Source organism: Anguilla anguilla, chromosome 19 (genome assembly GCF_013347855.1).
Source record: "Anguilla anguilla isolate fAngAng1 chromosome 19, fAngAng1.pri, whole genome shotgun sequence".
In the NCBI taxonomy this organism is placed as follows: Eukaryota; Metazoa; Chordata; class Actinopteri; order Anguilliformes; family Anguillidae; genus Anguilla; species Anguilla anguilla.
The window spans coordinates 15,582,660-15,606,989 of record NC_049219.1 but is presented as its reverse complement, the minus strand read 5'-3'; the positions used below and the strand labels follow the sequence as shown (position 1 = coordinate 15,606,989).

Sequence of the window (24,330 nt, the reverse complement as noted above, 5' to 3'; positions counted from 1 at the left end):
CTACGTATGGATCCAACCACCTGCTCTGCTGTATAATGAACGCCTGCCTGCCTGCCTGCCTTTTATGTAGCGCTCTGTGCTCTCCTGGGGTCTTCTTACAGGTTGTGGTTATTGTTCAGGTTGCGTCCATAATGCTTGTGTGACAACCATGGTGGAAAAAAATGTGTTTTGAAGAAATTTATTATGAAAACATCGGACACACTCCTTCAAAGGTATTCCTCCATCTCCAACGGAAATGAGTGGTCCTCATTTTCGAAGGTGTATACCAATATTTCTTATACAGACTTGTTCAAATAGGCTTTTTCTTCCACTTAGGGTGCACACACAACATGCTTCCCTGGGAGAATACTCTGTGACAGTGTCAGGAGACGGGACGTGCTAACCACGAATGTGATTGTATAGTATTTCATGGGCACGCTGAGAAGTCCAGGCCTGTAGAACATTTGGTTGATTCTGTTTGTGGAGCTGAAGTCTCATAAACCAATGATTAATTCTAAACTTGATGTCTTGAATATTGGTCAGAAAATATCCTTTGGTAATCTTTAAGGAATTTCTCAGTCTTCTTTTGATTAGACAGTGAACAGCAGTGGCCCCCAAAAATGCTGTGAAAGATCACTTATTGGAATCCTTAAAAATACCATATTCTGTCCATGTTTGTATGAGAATATACAAAATGCATTGTTGCATATTTAGAATAAACCAATCAGAAGAAACTTATGCATATTAGTTAAAATGCATTTTGGGTATTTGTCACACAACCATGAATGGAACAATATGGTCTTTTTTAGGGATGCCAATAAGTGATCTTTCAGCATATGTTTAGTCAGTTTCTTTGTTGGGGGGCTGCTGCTGTTTGATGTCTAATAAAAAGACATCCTTGGCTGCCTGAGAACATCTAAAATGCATTGTGGGTATTCAGAATAAACCAATAAGAAGAATATTATGCATACTAGTTGAAATGCATTTTGCATATTCTCACACAACCATGGATGGAACAGCATGGTCTTTTATAGGGGTGTCAATAAGTGATCTTTCACAGTATATTTAGTCAGTTCTGTTTTCTAGGGCTACTGCTGTTTGGTGTCTAATACATGGTCTAATAAATACCATCAATGGTAGCATTAAACACAAAGTTAATTGTGGATATTCAGAAGAAATTTATGCATAATACTTAAAATGCATTTTGGGTATTTGTCACACAACCATGAATGGAACAATATGGTCTTTTTTAGGGATCCCAATAAGTGATTTTTGAAAGTATGCTTGGTAAGTTCCATTTTGTGGGGCCACTGCTGTTCAATGTGTAATCGAAAGTAGATAGGCTATATTTTGAGGATCCCTATTTTCAAAAAATAAGGGTATTCTCTGTCCTGCTTATTTATCAAAACAAGTGACTTCATTCTAAAACACTCATCTTAAAATAATCTTTAAGATGTCAGTTTTAGAGTTGAATCATTTGTTTTAAATAAACAAGCAATACAGAGAATACCCTTATTTTTTGAAAATAGGGATCCTCAAAATATAGCCTATCTACTTTCGATTACACATTGAACAGCAGTGGCCCCACAAAATGGAACTTACCAAGCATACTTTCAAAAATCACTTATTGGGATCCCTAAAAAAGACCATATTGTTCCATTCATGGTTGTGTGACAAATACCCAAAATGCATTTTAAGTATTATGCATAAATTTCTTCTGATTAGTTTGTTCTGAATATCCACAATTAACTTTGTGTTTAATGCTACCATTGATGGTATTTATTAGACACCAAACAGCAGTGGCCCCAGAAAACTGAACTGACTAAATATACTGTGAAAGATCACTTATTGACACCCCTATAAAAGACCATGCTGTTCCATCCATGGTTGTGTGAGAATATGGGAGTATTCAGAATAAACCAATGAGAAGACATTTTGCATATTAGTTTAAAATGCATTTTGGGTATTTGTCACACAACCATGGATGAAACAGAATGGTATTTTATAGGGATCCCAATAAATGATCTTCCGTGGCATATTCTGGGGCCACTGCCGTTTCCTGTCTAATGGAAAGTAGATGGACAATATTCAGAGAATTCTTATTTTTTAAATAAATAAGAACATTCTCTATTTTGCTTATCCATTAAACCAAATGGTTGAACTTTCAAAGATGCATCTTAATATCCATTTAAGATGTCAATTTTAGAATAAACCATTAGTTCATAAGACCTGGGTTACTATTATTCCACAAAAAGAATCAACCAAATATACTACAGAATTTGACTTGTAAGTGTGCCCATAAAATACAATACAATCACATTCATGGTTGTGTGATAATATACAAAATGCATTGTGGGTTGCAACTATGAATATATGCTATTATACCAGTTCTATCCACATTGCAGCAAGCTCCCCATTGCTTTTCTAAAACACAAAACACCATTACAAAAGACCATATTAACATTCTAAGCCATTATTATGTAGACCCTCCTGTTATACCTTTTTTATTGTTAAAATCACTACAAAAAAAGTTTATAATCATTTTAATGCAGTGAATCACACAATATCTAATAGCCTATTGATTAACATGACATGTTTGAATGCATATAAATGACCAGATATGTGGTTGGGTAATACACAAACATATTATGGGTAATTTATTAGTACAGAAACAATTTCTAAATCCAAGTGCAAAGGATCCTGACTATTTATGATGGATACTGCAAATATAACAGTCGTTTGTGTTAATTATTCTTGAAAAGTACACATCTTACAGAAGTGAACAGGATTACGTCCATGTGTGTCTCACCAACAACATGTAGATGCTACAGTCATTCTGTACTGTTTGTTTTGGAAGTTCCTGAATTTCTATAAAAAGCTAAAGCAATTTGTTACAAAAACACATACACAAGTCTGATTACATACAAGAAGTCTCCACATAAACACAACACCACCATACTACTGCTTCAAAATCAAAGCAATATTAGAACAGATCTCACCTGCTCAGGTATCTCAGTACTTACAATAAAAAGTGTCTGGAGAAATCAAGTGTCATCATTATTAACCACTGAAAGCCAGTATAGGAACATGCAAAAAAAGAAAAAGGCATGTATCAAAGGTGATTGTCAAGTATTCTGTGTATATACAAACAAGACAACCATGTCTATCGATGGGTAATACAAAATGCATTGTTGCTAGAAGGCATCTCTTCAGACTATACCTGGACTAACTATCACCACTCTGCAAGGCACTCCCAATCTAGGAGCACTCTTATCACTTATATCCTTCCACTTTGTTCCTGTAGCACTTTCATGTTGTACATGTACCTCCTGTACCACTTTTATATTCCATGTACCTCCATCCAGCACTTATATTGAACTTGAATTGTTATTTTGATGCTGTAGCTTGTTGTCATGCCTCCTAGTTTGATTTAAGATTATTGTCTGACCTAGACTATGCTTACTATGTGAACTGGAATTAATGTGTTCATGGCTATGATTAATTGTTACATAATGAATATTGTATCTTATCAGACCTGTGTTTTGTGTTTCTGTTACAATGACCTTCGGTATGCACTCATTGTACGTCGCTTTGGATAAATAAATGTAATGTAACGTAATGGTAGCAAATTAAGATGTTATATGCAAATGCTTGTATTGATCATCAGATGTTTCAAAATGAGCATATTGGGAAATATTCCTCTTCTTGCACAGCAGGAAATGAGTTATGGATGAATACTTCTGTTTCTAGATGTTTTTTTTTGTTTTTTTTTGTATGGTTGTCAAATGTATGTGGATTTTAAATGTTGCACTCAATTTTCCCTTCGGGGATAATAAAGATATATTTAAATTGAACCTGATCTGATTGCATGTTATTTTTATTGAGCAATGAGAGCACAATTAAAATTTCCAAAGCTGAAATGTAATGTTGGAATACAATAATAAAGTACGCACTGCACTATTTTTCATTATTTAAATGGAAATAATGTGCATTTACAAACCGTGCCCCCAACACACACCCACTTCATTTTATGAAAACAGAGGAAACGAGTATACTCCGAAGTACATTACTAGCTTCACAGTACAAGTACAAGAACATCACTGCTTAAAAATGAATGCAATATTTGAATACATTTCATGTGCATAGATGTCGTCATACTTACAAAAAGAAACGCCCGAAGAAATCTCATTGACAGAACAACCAAGTATCCGTCGGTACAATAAAGATAAATTCTAAAAATAAAAAAAAATTTAAAAATAAAAAACTAATCAGACACGCTTTGGAAATGAATACCGAGTATTATATGTATATACAAACAAGACAATCACGTTTACGGTTCAGAAATACACAAATACATTTTGGACGGATAATTAAAATATGTAGAAGAAAATGCTTGTAGCGTATATATCATTGGATGTTTCAAAATTAGTGTGGGGAAATATTCCTCTTCTTGCGCAGCAGTGAGGATGAAAACTTGTCTATGCAGAAGAGATTTATTCTAACCACAGAACTGTACAAGCAATAGAAAGTTAATCGCTTTTTCAACCAGGAGATTCAAACCGCAGCTAGAATTGATAACATAGGTAATATAGTAAACCGTAATACAGATAGTATAGTAAAGACTATATTATCTGGATGTAATTATTCAGCTTGCTAAATGCTCAATAATTTGTGTCGTATAAGTTCAGCAATATATCAATTTCTTTACCTGTCATGAATCCAATGAGTAATGGTACACAATATGCATTTTGGGTGGTCAGAACATTTAAATGTACGCTATTTGGCTGGCCTTAACACGGGCCATCAGTATTAAACTGGGGCTGGAAAGCTAAGGAATCCGAATAAACTTAATTGGCGCAGAGCACTACAGTGAATATATTTCTGTCTGGTGGACATAAAAAGCCTCTGCAACAGCATGACCGGTTGTGCATGATGCAAACTAAATTACACATATTACACTGATTGTCTGTACCAAGAAACAATGTACAAAATCTCCGACTTTACGTATCTTAGTTTGATTGTGAGGTAGTTTATTTATTTATTTTAAATGCTTGTTTAACAGGCCCATCTTTGTCTCAAGGGAGTTGGAAGGAGCGCATCTGTGTAGGGCGCAACAGATGAGGGATTTGTCTCTATCTGCTGGACGAACAATGTCATTACAGAAAAGTACTTTGGATTAAAACATAATAGCATTGTTATATTCAAGTCTGGTTTTTTTATGGCAAGCCACTTTAACATTTAATAGCTTCGCTTGACTATCCATAATGACATTTAGATATCTACAGATACATTTTGATAAATACAATGTTACTAGTCAGAATGATAATTCCAGATATCTGCAATTATAAACTGACTAGTAAGAATGATAATTCAAGATATCTGCAAATATATTTTGACTAGTCAAAATAATCACGTCATACATTACAATCTTGACATTCTGCAATCTTTATTTTCGTAAAAAAAATCCGTAATCCGTTGCTAGAACGAAAACTTGCACATGACATGTACATTAAAGATTGCAGATGGTAAAGATTGTATTTTCGTAAGAATCACTAAAAACCCCTCCTGTCGGGGGGAGTTTTGGAGAGCTTTCTCCCAAATGGGGGATTTTTAAGTAAAAAGTGGGAATTTGGCGTCCCTGGGTTTTGGAAAGTCAGGGACGCCAAATGCCCACTTTTTATTTTATTCTGGAATTTATTTTGGAATTTTATTCTGACATTAAATTCCAGCCTTTATTTTTTAAATTGTGCTGTCATTTCGCAATAAAAATAATATGCAATAAGAACATGTTCAGTTTCAGCAGATATTTATTTAAATTTTGTGCAATATTAAAAGTCCAAATACATTTGCCAACCGTACAAAAAAACTTGAGCACAACAGTGCTGTTAATGACTGGTAAATAAACTGATAGCTAATTGAGTTTATATTACACAAATTACTGAGCATTTAGCAAGCTGGACCGTAAAATCCAGATAACATACTTAAACAATGCTAGCTGTGGTTTGAAGTTCCAGGTTTAGAAAGCAATTTCCTTTATAGTTCATATACAGTTCTATGGTTAAAAAGAAGTATACATCCATAACTCCCACCCTGCTGCGCAAGAACAGGAATATTTACCAGCATGTCCATTTTGAAGTATCTGATGTTTTACAGTATACGCGCATTTTCGTACATACAATCTAATAAATTGCCCTTAATACATTTGTGTATTCCCCAACCGTAAACGAGGTTGTCTTGTTTGTATATGCATAAAATGCTTTGCGATTACATTTAACGTATGGCTAATTAATTTTTGTTATTATTATCTTTTATTTTATTATTTGTTTTGTATTAGCTTTTAATGGCAGATTATGATTCCTACATACACCCGCGCATTTCTTGTGAGTATTGCGATACTTGTATTTGTGAGATCTGTTCACATATTGCTTTGGTTTTGAAGCTGTAGTGCTGTTATAATGTGAAGACGTCGTGTGTATGTGTCTTTTTGCTGACATATTGTTTTGGCTTTTTAAAAATAAATTTCTCTTTGTCGTTGGTTGTTCGTGTTTCGTTGTGCCCAACCGTTCAGTGATATTATTTTAAATGGGGGTGATTTATTATTGATAATAATTAATTCTTTGTAAATTCCGGTCTGCACATATTGTTAAGGCTGCAAAACCAGAGTGTCATATACCCCTGACCATTGAAAGAGTGTACGCGTCAAACATGTGTCAGGTTGCGTTCCTTTGGCCAGCGATGTGCTGCGTGTTTTATAACTAGAAGGCAATGTTTCAGTGGCTTTTGCGAACTTTTGCATGCTTCGTTTCATGTATCTACGAAAGCAGACATGTTTCATCCTAAACCTAAATTGGCTTGCCAAGGGAACGGAAACAGGTTAAGTATGACTATCACTACCAATAGGCCTTGTCTTATACCAATGATTTGTTTTCTTTCAGTTGCTACTGGCTTTGTTCGGAAGATTGTGGCTGATAATGCTGACACTCTTGTATTACAAAGTGTGTCTGTATAACAGGGCCTGTGGCAGGTGCTTTTTTATGAATTAGGAACTTCCAAAGCAAACAGTAAGGAATGACTATGGCATCCACATGTTGGTCAGTTTGTGTGACACACATGAATGAAATCCTGCTCATTTCTGTAAGGTGTATTTGCTATATTTTCAGTATGCTTTGTAAATAATCCTGTAATGCACCACATATTCTTTGCACTTACATTTTGAAATTGTGTATGTCTGATGGAGTGGCAGTGTATTATAATGGGTAGGACACTTAACCTGCATTGCTTCAGTATATATCCAACTGTATAAGTGGATGCAATGTAGACACTTGTGTAAGTCGCTCTGGATAAGAGCATCTGCTAAATGCCTGTAAAGATACTGATAAAGATTTGTGCATAGGTGTCTGTGTATACACAAATGTGTGCATAAGTAAATTCTGTTCAACTCAAAGGCAAAGCCAATGGAAGCATATTCTGCAGAATATCCCTGCATGTCCTGATGCTTTTGCATGCTTTTACACATTGCGCGATTTAAACTGTTTTGTAGTGGTTGCAAAACACAATTTAAAAAGATATAACAGATGGCTCTATGTTATAATGTCTTGGAATGTTCATATTGAGTTTTGTCATGGAATTTTGTGTGTGTTTTAGAGAAGTAATAGAGAGTGTGCTGTAATGTGGATAAAACTGGTCTAATATTATACATGCCAAGTTACTACCCAGAACGCATATTATCACACAACCATGAATGTGATTCTATAGTATTTTATGGGCACACTAAGAAGTCTAGCTCTGTAATTCATTTTGGTTGATTCTTGTTGTGGAATGTCTGTAGCCTAAGTTTTGTAACTAAATGATTTATTCTAAACTGGACATCTTAATTTTTTCTTTCTGTCTATCTACTTTTGATTAGGCAGCGAACAGCAGTGGCCCCATGTAATACTGTGAACAATAACTTATTGGGATCCCTATAAAATGCCATTCTGTTTCATCCATGGTTGTGAGACAAATACCCAAAATGCATTTTAAACTAATATGCTTACATTTCTTCTGATTGGTTTATTCTGAATACCCACACTGCATTTTATATATTCCAACACAACCATGGATGAAACAGAAGGGTCTTTTTTTGGGGTCCCAATAACTGATCTTTCACAGTATAGTTAGTCAGTTTCATTTTCTGAGGCTATTGATGTTTGGTGTCTTGTAAACAATGAAACCATCAATGGTTCTGTTAAACATACAAAATTAATTGTGGATATTCACAACAAACCAATAAGGAGAATATAATGCATAGTAGTTAAAGTGCATTTTGGGTATTTGTCACACAACCATGAATGGAACAATATGGTCTTTTTTAGGGATCCCACTAAGTGATTTTTCAAAGTATGCTTGGTAAGTTCCATTTTGTGGGGCCACTGCTGTTCAATGTGTAATCGAAAGTAGATAGGCTATATTTTGAGGATCCCTATTTTCAAAAAATAAGGATATTCTCTGTATTGCTTGTTTGTTTAAAACAAATGATTCAACTCTAAAATACTCAAGTGCTTTTAAAGATGAGTGTTTTAGAATGAAACCATTTGTTTTGATAAATAAGCAGGACAGAGAATATCCTTATTTTTTGAAAATAGGGATCCTCAAAATATAGCCTATCTACTTTCGATTACACATTGAACAGCAGTGGCCCCACAAAATGGAACTTACCAAGCATACTTTGAAAAATCACTTAGTGGGATCCCTAAAAAAGACCATATTGTTCCATTCATGGTTGTGTGACAAATACCCAAAATGCATTTTAACTACTATGCATAATATTCTCCTTATTGGTTTGTTCTGAATATCCACAATTAATTTTGTATGTTTAACGCAACCATTGATGGTTCCATTGTTTATTAGACACCAAACAACAATAGCCTCAGAAAATCAAACTGACTAACTGTAATGAGAAAGATCAGTTATTGGGACCCCAAAAAATACCCTTCTGTTTCATCCATGGTTGTGTGACAAATACCCAAAATGCATTTTAAACTAATATGTATACATTCCCTCTGTTTGGTTTATTCTGAACACCCTCAATGGATTTTGTATATTTTCCATGGACGGTTTTACTTTTTATTAGACCGCAGACTGCAGCAGCTGCAGTAGTAAACGGGACAAATCAGGCATGCCATAAAAGATAACTCATTGGCATCCCTATAAATGACCCTATTGTCACATCTATGGTTGTACGAGAATGTACAAAATTCACTGTGGGTATTCAGAATAAACCAATCAGAAGAAATCCTAGCATTTGAGTATATATAACATCACTTATATTTCCAACCAACAAATTAAAACATGTGCAATCCCACAGTTCTTTTTAAAGATGCATAGCTTAGAGCCCATCTTTAAAATCAATACCAGAGACTCCTTAAAAGAAATCAACTGGATAAACACTGGGGGGGGGGGGGGGGGGGGGGATGGCTCTTTGGTATATACATAAAATACCACTCAGTCCCATCCATGGTGTGTGATAAATCATGTATATGCATGTTATTCATTAAAATAAGATAACCCCGTTTTTCTTATTTCTGATTAATAATGGGGAAAATAGTTCTTTCTACAGAAAGACTAATGACCAGTTGCTAAAGGTTAAAAGAATTTCACACTTAAAATCTTGTTACTCTTCACCTAAGAAAAAAACATGATATTATTACAGTTAGTGGCTGGTTGAATTAAGCTGAAATGTATTTTCAGGAGAAAAGGAGAGAATCCTTGACTTGATTCCAGAATGGTAGCCATTAATATGAGGTTGTCTTCATGACCGATGTACAGTGTCCTCAAATTCTTCTAATTTTAATTCATTTTTGGTACATCAACATGACTTACTAACCATCAGTTTCCAAAAATGTCATTTTTTATGCAGAAGACTATAGTCTTATACATTTTGCTGTTTTTCCATAAAAACACATTTTTTGTATATTTCTTCAAAGTTTTAATAATTGTTTCCACCATGATTAGTAAGTCAACATGGTTTCCCATCCACAATAAAAACCAAACAAAAAAATCACTTTTTTAAAAAGGAAATGTCACCTGTTGAAACTTTATAAATCCTGTTAAAAATGATTTTATTCTCCAGTGCCCTGCATACATCTTTAGTACAAGAATGAAAAGCAGAGTCAAAGTGAACATGGAGATGTAACGGTCTCTTCTGTGGAGTTTGAGGACTTCACCAGCGTGCAGGTGTACATGTAGCTCAGGGAACTAGCAACACACACTCTCCACTGGATTAGTTCAGCTGTGTGGAATGGAAAAACTTGTACATAACATTTTGGGGACAGTAATAATCATGACAATCTGCAGTCTTTATTTTCATGAATATCCTTAAATATATTCCTAGTTGGGGGGAATTTGGGGGAGTTTTCCCATCAAATGGGGGATTTGTGCATCTCTATTTTGCTTACACACATAAAACACTAAAAAATAAGAAACAATGTTGGTACTAGGACAACAATAAAACCAGCATAAACAGTTGTACTGTGCCCGGCGCAATAGGTAAGAACAATATTACAAAATGAGTAATTAGAACTACATTAAAATATCCGGATTTAAAGCAGCAGACAAAAGCAGTGCAGCACTGTACCTTCTCGCCCAGCCCCCCAGGCCATGCAGACCCAGTCGATCATCGTGCCGAAGGACCACCCCCTCCAGCCTCAGCTGGTCCGCCTGGGCAGCCGACACAGCGCAGCCCGATAGCCGTTAGCCGTGGGCGTAGCGGGCGGCGGCGGCGGCGGATACGGTCGCTCGCGGCGTAGCGACCGAACAACTCAACGCTGCTTTGGGACGCGCGCGCCGCCTCGGCGCCCCTGAGCGTGGTGCGTTCAGGTTCCCAGGTTCGAGGCCACGCTTCGCGTCCCGGAGGAACCAAGTGTACGCCAGCCCAACAGCTGGCGATCGTCAGTTGGAGATGTAGTTTGTGTGTCGCTTTGTATGGGGGGAAAAACTAGGAAAACCAGTGCCCTCTGTGTGTGTGTGTGTGTGTGTGTGTGTGTGTGTGTGTGTGTGCCTGTGTTTCAGTCCTGGTAGTGAATGGAAATGTCTGTTTCTCTGTTCCTGTGAAGGCACTGCTGCCAGTTCAAACAGTGACTTGAGGGCTTCAGCAATCATACATTGGGTTATCAGAGCAAATTCTGATTTGACACCCTGAAGAAGTCGAAACTATAATCTGTTAAGTGGCTTCCAACCATCAAAAAAAAAAAGCCAAAATAAAAAAAGGATTCACTGCAAAAATGAGCTCTTTGTGGAGAAATAAGCACTTTCATCTCTATGCCACAATGTTAATGTTAAATAATTTAAAAAATGTTTTAAATAGACAAGACCCTTTTTCCAAAGCTTTTGTTTTTCAGAAAACATTCAGCAGTTAGTCTTCAACTTCAGTTTTTTTGATAAGAGGATTTGATTTGTTCCAGTAATAAACACGTACATTCTTAACATTTACAAAAAGAACATGAACTTGACATTCAACCTCAAACGATGTACCAGCACACACACACACACACCTTTCCTGTAAATCTGGTTCTACACACCTTTCATTACATAAACAATTCACCTGCAGCAAAGACATGCACAAGGCAACTTTAAAAAAAGGTTTAATTTTCCTTTTAAGGTGCTTCAAAAAAAAGTAGGCGAGTCAGTAAACTGTTGACAGATGGGCAGTACATCTTCTGCACCTGCACCCCCCACTGCACAAAATGGCGGCTGGAAGCGCTTCTCCACGTTTATCTAAGAAAAAGACCAAAAAAAAAACCATCTCAGAAGCCCTTACAAATGAACACCTGTGCACAGCTCCGCGGGTGAGCTCCCACCGCAAGAACACAGCAGCAGCCCAATACCTCATACAGTAAAATGCAAATGGCCGACAGATTTTCAGCAAATTATAGCCAAGAATAAACACAGCCTACTGAGGCCTAAAGGTGGTTATCTAGCTCCAGACTAACAGACTGTGGACTGCAGAAAGGGGATTTACCGTGACCGATGCTGAGGGAGAGGTTAAGAGAATGTTATTGGGGGGAGATTAGATGACAACCTCTGTGTGGCAGTCAGAAAAAATGCAAGACAGACCCAAGGTGAAGCTGAGGTCTAAGTTCATAAAGCGACTGATCTAATAATTATTTCAAGTTTTGAAATGGAGTAATTAAAAAACAAAAAACAAAAAAAAAAAAACTGGTAGTGTCCACGTTAAAGCCCACGCTACAGAGATAAAGCTCTGATCAACCAACTGCAGTAAATGGCACTGGCTTTACTCTTCCTTTCAACCCACCCGATGGTCGCAGAGGTCAGGAAGAGGGGAAATGGCGAAAAAAGGTCACGGTCACGCCCACAGCGTGATGTCACACTACTTACAGCACGGCAGCGCCAGAGATGATCTCTATCAGCTCCTTGGTGATGGCCGCCTGGCGGGTTCGGTTCAGCTTCAGGGTCAGCTTCTCAATCATCTCCGCTGAACAGAGAGGCCAGAGGCATTAATGCGTTAGTCACGTCCTACGAGTGCACACTTCACCCTGTGAGAACACTGCTACGAGTGCACACTTCACCCCGTGAGAACACTGCTACGAGTGCACACTTCACCCTGTGAGAACACTGCTACGAGTGCACACTTCACCCTGTGAGAACACTGCTACGAGTGCACACTTCACCCCGTGAGAACACTGCTACGAGTGCACACTTCACCCTGTGAGAACACTGCTACGAGTGCACACTTCAGCCTGTGAGAACCTGCTATAAGTGCACAAAGAACAGGTTAGGTCTCTGTGAGGGGCAAGGTGCTTCTAGTAAGGGCCATGATCTGACTTGACCATCAGAGAAGAACCAAAACACGCTCTTTGAAAGCAACCCCCCCCCCTCCTCCCAGACCCTTAAGCAGAAGCCATAAGGACGGTGAGGAAGAGGAGGACGACGACGAAGGCGGGTCTCACTGGCGTTGTTGCTGGCGCTGTCCATGGAGGTCATCCTGGCGCTGTGCTCGCTGGCAGCCGACTCCTTCAGGGCCAGGAAGATGGTGTTGACCAGCGCGAACTCCTGGTAGTTCCTCAGCACGTCCGCATCGATGTCATCATACACGCCAATGGCCTCTGGCCCAATGAGACACACGAGCCCGTTAGCAGAGTGAACCCAGATACCGGACTGGCACAGAGGCTGGTTGGCCTCAAGCACAAGGGACAAGCTTATTTAAACCAGTAAGCGACCATAAATGTTAGCATCTTAAAGCTACCCTTTGGACAAATATCTGCTCTCGTTTTTTTTTGTTTTTTTTGACACAATCATCCCAGCGCACAGATCAAATGGTGAAACTTACCTGAACTTGCCACAGTGTCCATGGAGAACACCGGCTTCTCTACCGTCGTGTATGAAATCACTGACCTGTTTGATTTTAAAAAAACAAAACAACAATTACATTTAGGCTTTAGGAATTCAGCAGGCATTTGTGTCCCAACACAAATTTTCAGTTTAAATTCTTTTACAAACAATCAACTTATATTTAATTGAGGCAATTCAAGGTTAAATACCTTCCTCAGGGGTACCACAGAAAGTAAAAATGGACGCTGTCCACCGGTTACCTAGGAGTGACTGCAGGAGGTGTCCTCTTACCCAAATGCATGCTACATGCTGCATGCATCATCAAACAGAAAAACAGGCGGGAACATTGTTTTAATGGTGATACTGAGTGGCGGGGGAGCGCACTTGAATCTGTTGAAGAAGATGGTGCCCTGGTCAAACTGGTAGCCGGAGTCGAGCAGCTCGGTGGCGATGGCGGCGGCGTCGGAGAAGGTGGCCGTTTTGCGGCCCACGTCCTTGCAGTTCAGCAGGACGTGCTTCCCGTGGGTCCTACAGGGAGAGGAGAGCGTCACCTGCTAATCCCGGCCAATGGGAGGAAAGTTCATCACTGAACCACATCTTCATCTCCTCCCCCCCTCCACGAAATCACCCATTAACGCCAGACAGGCTTTCCAAAGTGATGAGGTGTGCGCTTGTAAGCTTGCGTGTGAGGTTACAGGTGAGGTGCGTATGTGTAAATTTAAGGAGAGTTACAGGTGTGTGTGTGAGGTTGTTTGTAAATGTGAGGAGGTACAGGTGTGTGAGGTCACAGGCGCGGTGTGCACTTGTAAATGTGAGGAGAGTTGCAGGTGACATGTGCGTACTTGTAGAGCAGACCTCTCAGCTTGTCTCCCACGTTCACCAGCATCACCTCCTTGCCGACTCCAGTCAGCCTGCCCACCTCGCGCTTCACGGCCTTGGCCACGTTGGCGTGGACGGCACCACACAGGCCGCGGTCCGACGACACACCGATGACCACGTGCTTGTTCCTGTCCTCAGGAGCCTTAATCTCCACCTTCTCATAGAGCTCTGACACACACACACACAGGCACAGGCACAGGCACACGCACACGCACACACACACATCAGAACCTGCATAGACCCACTGGGAGAAACACACCCACATCATTCACTTTTGTCCAACACATCCTCTACACAGCCACCCTTGCCCATATTACACTGTGTCTATACTTTATTTAACGTGTGGATTACACACAACTTGCATTTATCCTACTGCAGTCAACCTGCGCAGACCACACTTTCAGACTTACCCACTCAGCCATAAAGACATCCACATCAAACAGTTACAGCAATAGCACTTGCCAAACCTGAACCCACACATTGATCATAAGTCCTTTCCTTCTTTCCTTACTCACAGCGCTACAGCAGTGCCCTACAATGCTGTGTTTCCACCAGGGGGACTGGAACACGGTGTTTAGAGCGGGAAGCAGAGGCTCCGCCCACCACTCCCAACAGCAGGAAGGCCGCACAGCGAGTGCGGACAGTGAGTCACGACGGCGGGCCGTCTCCGTGGCGACGACGTACCGAGAGCGCTGGTGCCGTACACGCGGGCGGGCTTCAGGGCCTTCTCAGCTCTGGCGTACTTGGCGGCCGCCACCATCTTCATGGATTTGGTGATTTTCTGGATGCTCTTGACGGACTTCAGCCGAAGGGTGACTGAAATGATGGGGGGGGGGGGGGGGAGAAAGCCTCTCACAACCAGACTCGAGAGCGCTGACTGTAAACTATTTTAGCTCATCACTAACACTTACAATTCAAAAGTAAAAAATAAAATAAAAAAACTATATTAAACAAACACTTACTTTCCTTCATGGTAGCCATGTCCCTGACCTGGCCACTGGAGACAGAGAAGTTCATCATGCAACCATGAGATAATGTGCCAAGGTACATTATAAACATAAATATAAAACACGTGTGTATGTGTATCTACCTATATATATATATATATATATATATACATACATACATATTTATAAACATACACACATTGTGTGTATATATATATATATATATATATATATATATATATATATATATACATACAACCGCACACACACACACATACAACCGCACACACAATAAAACAGATATATATGCATAAGGGGTGTGGTTCACATTCCCAGACGGTTTCTTCCCGATTGGGTGGGGTACACACACACACACACACAAACACTCACCTAAAAATGTCTCCTGCTAAACAGGAATATGGAAGCATTGACTTAGACAACAACCCATTGTGCTTCTGATGAATGTCTTAACATTTTAATTTCTAAAAAAAAAGACATACGGCGAGCCAAAATATAATGCTAGGGAACTAACGATGTTAACGTTAGCAGAAAATACAACTTGGGACAGTTTGTAGTCTTTCATGCAGTCCCAACTATCAATAATAAAATTAGCGATCACATGTAGAAATATGAAAATAGAAAAATAAACGCAATCGTCATAACTGCATAACAAGCGCTACCATATTCTTTAAAAAAAAATCTAGGCTATAGCAAGCAAGTTATCTCGTAGACACGCCTTTCGATATTTCAAACAAGTTCTCGGGACAGAAACCCCACTGAAGAACCATTGCTACGTCTTTTTGTTGCACGGGCAAACGTCTCAAAATCGTAAATGACAACTTAAAATTAAATATTAACTTTATGCAACTTCACCATTTTGGTAGGAACACCGCCGAATAAGTTCTGGCGAACATTCTGGTCCTGGTCCTGGTCCTGGTCTCAGGCGTGCCGCGCACTGTCGACAACTACTTTCAGAAGTAAAATAACGTCATTGAACGGTGACGAAAATTGCGTATTAAAAATTTTACAGTATGACTTGAAAGTGATGCCAGAGAGCAATAAATAATCAATCAACAAAAACAGAAATACGCAAGTAGGTTATATAGATGAACTCAAGTACAAGTATTTCTATAAACACAGTATATCGAATCAGACCTATTTTGCATAGATTTGAAAAAGAACTATAAAAAGCGAAATTAGTGGTACTGTCAAACTTGGAGATTCAAAAATGGTTCCCAGGACCCCCAAAAATCATAATCCCAGGAAAAAATGTATTACATAATGCCCTAAACATGCTTCACAGATATTTCAATAAATCTGTAAGATTTTTCTTAAGGCTAATAAAACTGAAAATTTTGAACAAAAATAGCAACATAACTTCAGTAAACTAGTAAAATATTATGCGGTTGAAGTTAAGCTGTATTAAACAAGTAGCAGAAGTAGTCGAGTATAAGATAAGCAGCTATGTAATATCTAAAACAGCAATGTAGAATTAGTTAAACTAAATCTCCAAAGTTCATACGTTCCCCGTGATTCCTACGATTCCGTGAGTGAGCAACAGATGGGCCTACAGCCATGTCGACCTCATGCTGTCCAGTTGAAACCATGATTCAAGTAAAGACCACAGAACTGTGTCTAAGACAGTTCGAATGGAAATAGCCTTCAGGGAGGTAGATGAATGTGGGGGGGAAAAAATCATAGAGACCAGGCAGATAAGCTTGTCATAATTTTCATTATTCCGTTTCAAGAGTTTTTTTTCCATTACATTTGACATGATGTGATGTTAAACAATTATCCACTCACACACATTCAAACATACATACAACCTGCTGATGCAGGAGGAGAAAAATAATTCTTGATTAATTAAATTTCATTTTCTCAAAAGGGAAAGAACAGTAGTCAAGATATCAGCAAATCCAGAAATGCACCATGCCAGATCAAGGTGATTTGCTACGGTGTGTACAATGCAATCGGTTTACAGTACCACTTAAACAACAGGAAAATAAACAGGTGATAGTAGTATTTTTATTGTCTTCAACCGTGAATAAGTGCTATTCACACACAAAACCTTGTGAATTGAAAAACAGGCGATTGCAGATGGTTACAATACAATTTATAAATGACAATTTTGTTTGTTTTTCCTAATACGATTAAACAATGGTCAGTTATTTACCATAGTGAATTTTGTGCTCGTATCACCATAAAATATTGGGTAAATATTTTGTAAATATTTACAAAATTATTTAAACATTTGTAAATATTGGGTAAAGCTATTAATACAACTTGAACACAGAGATAATTCAGAACTCAAATAATTCTTTTTTTAATACTAATAATATGTCAGACAATCTGCTCATTTTATTAGTGGCAAGCTAATACTCACTGCAATTAAATTAATATTAAATATTAATACATTCCTGCATCCTGAGATTTTTTGTGATGTACCCAAGCTGATTTTACAAAATAATAATAAATGAGTCTTTTTGCGCTCCTGAGCGCTTGTTCTTTCTCCTGATGCCTATTGGTTTGACAGCCAGAACAAACCGGCATCTCGATGGGGAATACGGATTCATATTTTTCCAGTTTATAATTGGCTGCAGCATATACTGAATTAGCTTTATGTCTCTAACGCAACTAACTGAAGACTCACCTCTTCAGGCTGCACCTCTCCCCATCCCTCCCTGTAATCTCTTAAATGACCGTAAGCTTAGGGTTGTAACCAGGTAGCTGGTTCGTAGGTGACTTGGTTAATGCACCTGTCTTAACTACTGCTTGTATTTTTTCCATAGACTGCGTTGTTGCTGTTCTCGTTTGTGTTAGTGTTAATCAGTTTAACCTTCAGGGTCCAAGTTGAACTATGCGGTTGTTCCCTGCACTTGGACTGGTACTTCTCTCTAGGGTTTTCGACACACTTGTTCCTGGTTATGGTTACACTTTGTTGTACGTCTCTCTGGATAAGAGCGTCTGCCAAATGCCTGTAATGTAACGCTTATTCAGGAAATTAAATTAACGTATTAAAGCAACAATTTTCAAAAACCACAATGCATTACTGAAAAATGAACAAAAAAACGCTACTTAATTAAAAAATAATCAGGAGCAGCAGTTTAAGGCAGCATGGTGTTAGAGACAGTCATAACCCAGCCCAAGCAAAGCAAAGGCCTTACACACACATTCACTCATAACAGTAGAGTTTAGAGTCCTCTACTACACAGACATTTTAGAGCGGAAAGCTGCTCAGCTACACACTACCCTTCTATACACCCCTCTTCTACACTCTCCTCTTTTACACTCTCCTTCTTTACTTCTCTTCTACTCTCTTCTCCACCCTCCTCCTCTTCTACACTCTACTACCCCGCTACTCTTTCCAACCTCATCCCGACTGCCGAGGTGTGTGTGTGCGCGCAGTGGTGTGGCACCATCACAGTGAGGTCCTCTCTCCTTGCACCAGACGGCCCCGGAAAGCCCACGTGTCCTACAGTGAAGACAAAATCCCACCGTTATGGCTCTGAGACAACACAGGAGCTGAAACATGAGCTTACTCAATCATTCAGCCATGTTGTTTAACACAGGTACAGCATTAATGCAAATGGCAAACATCCATCCTCAGGGCTTCCACTGCACCTGAAACCTGATCGAGCCGTCCAGGCCATACTTATGGCTCGCGATTTCTTTAACTTCGTTCTCGATGTTCTCTTGCGTCGTTCCCTTGACGTCGATGTAGTAGCAGTCGGCGCTCGCATAGTGACAGGAAATGGCCTGAAAATCGCAGGAAGAGGCACAAACACAAGCGTTCCGAAGGTGGCATCAGGAAAGGCAGACAAACCGTCCTTTATCCAGGACAGCTGACGCACAGGCAGTTTTAATTCTGCCAGACAACCCCCCCCCCCGCCCCCCCAAGGGTTTGGCACAAACCAGAAGCACCCCTCCCACCTTGCGGAACCCCTGCGTTTGGTTCATTCCGGAACCGTGGATCAGCAGAGGGTGGAAGAGCACCGTGTCGCCCTTCTCCATCTCCAGGTGCACTCTGGGATGGTCTGCGCTGTAGTCACGGATACCGTGGTACATCTTGTTGACCCCGCCCTGTGCAGACCGGGGAGAAGGGACCGAGGATCAGCACGTGGTGGGGGGTGAGGAGGGGGGATCAGTGTGTCACATCAGCGTGTAAATCCAGCCTCGTGCTCCCACTCGCACCCGTGCAGCTCACCTCCCACTCGGGGTAGTCGTGCTCCTTCAGAGCACCTCTGTGGGTCCCAGGCAGGACCACCAGGCACCCGTTCCTCCGATCCACCCTCTCCATGGCCGTCCACGAGCACACAATCCTGTCCACCGGCCGGAAGGGGAAGTAATGCAGGTCCTGGTGCATCGGGTGGCGGGAGGTCTTCTTACCTGGAGATCCACCTGAGATTTATACACCTTCACACACTCACTGTGTACCACAGCATCCTATACCTCACCACCGTAATCAGAGCTTCACACACCCACTGTGTACCACAGCATCCTATACCTCACCACCGTAATCAGAGCTTTACACACCCACTGTGTACCACAGCATCCTATACCTCACCACCGTAATCAATCTGAGCTTCACACACCCACTGTGTACCACAGCATCCTATACCTCACCACCGTGATCAATCTGAGCTTCACACACCCTCTGTGTACCACAGCATCCTATACCTCACCACCGTGATCAATCTGAGCTTTACACACCCACTGTGTACCACAGCATCCTATACCTCACCACCGTAATCAGAGCTTTACACACCCACTGTGTACCACAGCATCCTATACCTCACCACCGTGATCAATCTGAGCTTTACACACTGTGTACCACAGCATCCTATACCTCACCACCGTAATCAGAGCTTTACACGCCCACTGTGTACCACAGCATCCTATACCTCACCACCGTGATCAATCTGAGCTTTACACACCCACTGTGTACCACAGCATCCTATACCTCACCACCGTAATCAGAGCTTTACACACCCACTGTGTACCACAGCATCCTATACCTCACCACCGTGATCAATCTGAGCTTCACACACCCACTGTGTACCACAGCATCCTATACCTCACCACCGTAATCAGAGCTTTACACACCCACTGTGTACCACAGCATCCTATACCTCACCACCGTAAACAATCTAAGCTTCACACACCCACTGTGTACCACAGCATCCTATACCTCACCACCGTAATCAGAGCTTTACACACCCACTGTGTACCACAGCATCCTATACCTCACCACCGTAAACAATCTAAGCTTCACACACCCACTGTGTACCACAGCATCATTTACCTGAACGCTGAACCTTTACAGTGTGTTTAAAAGACCAGAGTGAGTCAGGCTGTGGGTTACCTGCACTACTGCGTATCTGTTTTACCTGCATCAGGTGGTTTGTTGATCAGCATGGTGTGCATGGCCATGATGTTGGGTCCAGTGAAGGCCTCCACATACTTCAGGATCTGTGTTAAGAAGAACACAGTGTATGCGGCACTGATCAGGAGCGAGTCTGCCTTCGTGCATTGCTCTCCACGTAGGCATTGTGTTGCTGTTCTGGTACAGTACCTGCGTCTCTGTGTGTTAGTCTTCCGTTTTATTTTGACTGCGGCAGCAACAGGAGAGTTTATCCAGTGACAATGTTGCAGTATTCACTCATTTGATGCCGCCTTTTGTGCAGAAACTCATCTCACTACACAGCTGAACACAGTACAGTGTGACACACATTCCACACTGGCAACTGTGGCTTAACATCAGCAGCGGAACCAGGGGAACGAGTTCCTCCGGCTTTTTTTTTTTTTTTTTTTCGTTTATTGCTGGTTTCTGTACCTAGGCGTCTGTTACCTGTGGCAGGCTGCAGTACCGGAAGAGCTCGGGGTCCTCCTGAAAATCCTGCAGTTTGGAAACAGCCTTCTGGTCCGGGACGAACTCAGACTTAGCGATGGCCACGTCCCTCATCACCAGCAGACCTGGGACCCTAACCTCCCCCTTACAGATCCGCTCAAACGCCATCCTGAAACACACACACACACACAGATCAAACTCCACCCTGAAACACACACACACACTTGGAACTCCAATCTGAAACAAACACTGAAAAAAAACACATCAAATTCTAACCTGACATGCACGCACACACGCACACACTCGCAAAAGCCATCCTATTAATTCTATGATTGAAGGGGAGTGGGCGGGGCTATCGGGGGTGCGTGTCTTTTGATGTCGCCTTGCCTGAATTTGTCGATGTCCTCCTCGGACACCAGGTTCTTGATGAGGACGAAGCCATTCTCCTCGTATGAGAGCCTCTGCTCAGGGGACAGAGCATCACTGTCCAAAGTGTACCTGGAACTCGCAGACACACAGGTGTAAGGTTACACTCCCTCCAGCAAGAGACTATGTCAGGCTACACTGACGCTGCGGTCACCTAAAAATCAGCCAAAGTCCACTTCAGGTTAATGACATTGAATATGATTAGTAGTATGGAGATATAGGGCCTGGCATGTACAGTAGCGTGGGGCTATGCATGTGGAAGTAGTGTTGAGGGCACAGAGGTGTACAGGAGGGGTACTCACATGTAAATCACAAATGCATTCTTACAAATCAATGGATTCTCTGGAAATAGGTCTGAATAAGTAACCAGTGCCTTTTTAAAAATAAAAGACTATTACATATCTTCGATGATTCAAGGAATGCCTTCCTAAAGCATTCCCTTTTGGGAATGGAAAGCATTTTTTGTGATGCGTTCTGCAGGTCGTGAGCAAACCACGGTTTGTTTGGCGTACATTCCTATTAGGCTACACGTAGCCTAACCAATGGATCAAAAAATAATTCTAAACCTATAAACAGGCAAGTTTGACTGATTCGTTGCACACATTTCCCCGTTAAATATTCTTAATATCTTGAAAATGCCCAAGTTCATTAGATGAATTTTAAAAAACAGGCTACTGTTGACAAACAATTTCAGTCTAGGCACTAGTACTCTTACCTTAGAGTGGGATTATGATAGTATGACGATACTTGTGTAGACGTGGAGGACGCAGTCTAGATTGTGCAATACGGGTCAAAGGCAACAACAAAATGATTCGTTTTAAACAGAGTAATTTAACCGCTACTTCTAATAAAACTGCAACAGCCTACAACAGTAAACATGAAAGGGGTTTTGCATGTCTTTACTGCAGTTCAGCATTATTAATATATGCAACATTGAAAGAATGAACGTCTATTTAAAAAGACTAAACATTCAAATAACAGAAAACTAGTGTCTATAAACGTCAGTACGACATTAAAAGGTGACAAGGCCGTTACTTCAGTTCGTACGCCTCGGATTTTCGCACAAGTGTGACTACGATCTACGACCGCCATAACATCCAAGTGATTCCGCCCCCTAGAAAACAAGTATGTCCGTAACAGAAGGATACGACGTGAACTGTAGATCGGTCCAGATGATTAAGAACCATCTTCAGTCTATCCGCTGCACGGGACATGCTGTTTTTATCCGATCTAAACAATTTGTGCAGTAAAATGAACTTCGCTCACTGCAGCCAGCCAGTTTTCTAACAAGGAACAAGGTCAGTGCGTTACAATGACGTCAGACGCTCACGTTCAATACTGGCTGGAAACATGGTCTATAATAATCATTATTATTCTGATTTCCCGTATTAATTATACTATATGTAAGCTAGTGGCAGCAACAGACTCAGTAGAAACCAACTTCAAACTGAAAGGAAATTTCAAGGAAATGATCTACACGGCTGGCTATCCAGCAACTGTAGGGAGCTGCTAAGTCTTTTGTTACTACGATAAAATATTCCACAAGTCATTTCCCAATTCGAATATTCCCTTGTGATTACATTTAACTTTCTCGTTATACCGAAAGAAAAAAATGCAGTGACTAAAAGACGCAGGATAAGCAAAGGGACGAAGCATTCACTGTTCAAAATGACAGCGATTCATCTCTACTAGACTCCGCCCTTGAGCGACGTAGGGACGTATCTTCCCCTCCGTTCAAACCTAACGGATTACCTCGTACATACTTTTTCTTGCCAAGGCATTTAGCGCACACTCCTATTTAAAATAACTAACACACAGCTTTCACTTTACATACAATTCACTTATACAGCCGCATATTAACCGAAGCAGCTCAGGTGAAGAGCGTTGCCCAGGGACACGGCGCCAGTGACATCGCCTGGGAAATGAACCTGCAACCTCTAAGTTTTAAGACAAAGTTCCTGTCTAATGGGCTTACTTCCTGGACCAAGGAGGTAAAATAATCTGTGAAAGCAGGTGGTGTAGTGCATGGTTGGAGTAAATACCTGCAGACAGTGCAGCCCACAGGACCTGGAGGCGAGTAGCGCTGGTGTAGGAGCAGTTTAGCCGTTACTGCCCAAGAGAGGAGACTTGTACAGGGGGCTAAACCAAGGGCTCAAAAATACTCACTGGTTCTCACACAGGTTCCTGTCTTCCAATGCTCGGGAAGTCATTTTAGTTGACTGCAACATTCCTCTACCCCTCCTACCCCACAAAAGCACTTGGTTCTCTAGGCTCGTTTTCAAACCAGAGTAGAATGTGAGCACAAATCAAAGTCAAACCAATCAAAGGCAACTGAACTATACATAAAAAAGTATTTTAACATGCAAACTTATGTTGAGTGAAATATAACCATCATCTTCGTCAGCATTGGCATTTGAAAGGCAGAGCCTCATATTACTCTGCCTTTGCACATTACACTAAGGACAGCTTTACGTGGACGTCTTACCTCTTCTACTGCTTTTTTTTCATCCTAGGGGCAATTTTAGAACAAAGCCCAAACTCTGACAAATACAAGGTTATTATAACTTCAGTGAACTGTAACGGCAAGATTTTCCTCGATTATAGCAATTGTACTTTCCAGATTGGTGGAAGACTTACTCCGTTAGAAGTTGGTTTTACGTACTATGTGTGTGTGACCACATGAAACACAACTCATTAAATGCCACGGTCCCACGGTCAAATAGAAACTGAAACATAATAAAAATCAATGAAAATCATTTTAGAGTGAAACTTCAATTGAGGACTGGTCTTTCTTTGGGTTTGGTTCCCTGGTCCAGATATCCCCCTCCCCATACAGTATTCCAATTTTTAAATTTATTTTAAATCCCTTTTCAAGACAATTAGTTCTATTTTAAAGTATGGAAAGCAGCACTGCGTGGGATA

General features: G+C 40.5%; 2 protein-coding genes across 4 annotated transcripts; both read right to left on the bottom strand.

The window, feature by feature from the left end:
* Nucleotides 1-10,062: 10,062 nt before the first annotated feature.
* phyh (phytanoyl-CoA 2-hydroxylase) lies at nucleotides 10,063-23,067 on the bottom strand. Of its 3 annotated transcripts, XR_004763530.1 has the most exons (11): nucleotides 22,557-23,067; nucleotides 22,124-22,179; nucleotides 21,370-21,480; nucleotides 20,983-21,151; nucleotides 20,522-20,603; nucleotides 19,339-19,520; nucleotides 19,065-19,214; nucleotides 18,756-18,890; nucleotides 18,534-18,606; nucleotides 10,595-11,017; nucleotides 10,063-10,249 (listed from the first exon to the last, which is right to left on the bottom strand). XR_004763530.1 is itself a non-coding variant. In XM_035401341.1 (10 exons), exons 1-9 carry the CDS (start codon nucleotides 22,620-22,622, stop codon nucleotides 18,553-18,555), a joined length of 1,005 nt encoding a protein of 334 aa, XP_035257232.1. In that variant the 5' UTR covers nucleotides 22,623-23,067; the 3' UTR covers nucleotides 10,063-11,017; nucleotides 18,534-18,552. The 3 variants fall into 3 exon arrangements, 2 of the variants coding, with proteins under 2 accessions (XP_035257232.1, XP_035257231.1); XM_035401341.1 differs by having other exon boundaries at nucleotides 10,063-11,017; XM_035401340.1 differs by lacking the exons at nucleotides 10,063-10,249; nucleotides 10,595-11,017 and having other exon boundaries at nucleotides 16,974-18,606; nucleotides 22,557-23,066.
* On the bottom strand, nucleotides 11,584-16,167 carry LOC118218717 (ATP synthase subunit gamma, mitochondrial-like). The gene is made up of 9 exons (XM_035401342.1): nucleotides 16,008-16,167; nucleotides 15,150-15,184; nucleotides 14,872-15,003; nucleotides 14,151-14,355; nucleotides 13,693-13,836; nucleotides 13,307-13,371; nucleotides 12,927-13,082; nucleotides 12,355-12,451; nucleotides 11,584-11,733 (listed from the first exon to the last, which is right to left on the bottom strand). The coding sequence occupies exons 1-9, from the start codon at nucleotides 16,046-16,048 to the stop codon at nucleotides 11,730-11,732; spliced, it is 879 nt and encodes a 292-aa protein (XP_035257233.1). The 5' UTR covers nucleotides 16,049-16,167; the 3' UTR covers nucleotides 11,584-11,729.
* Nucleotides 23,068-24,330: the final 1,263 nt, after the last annotated feature.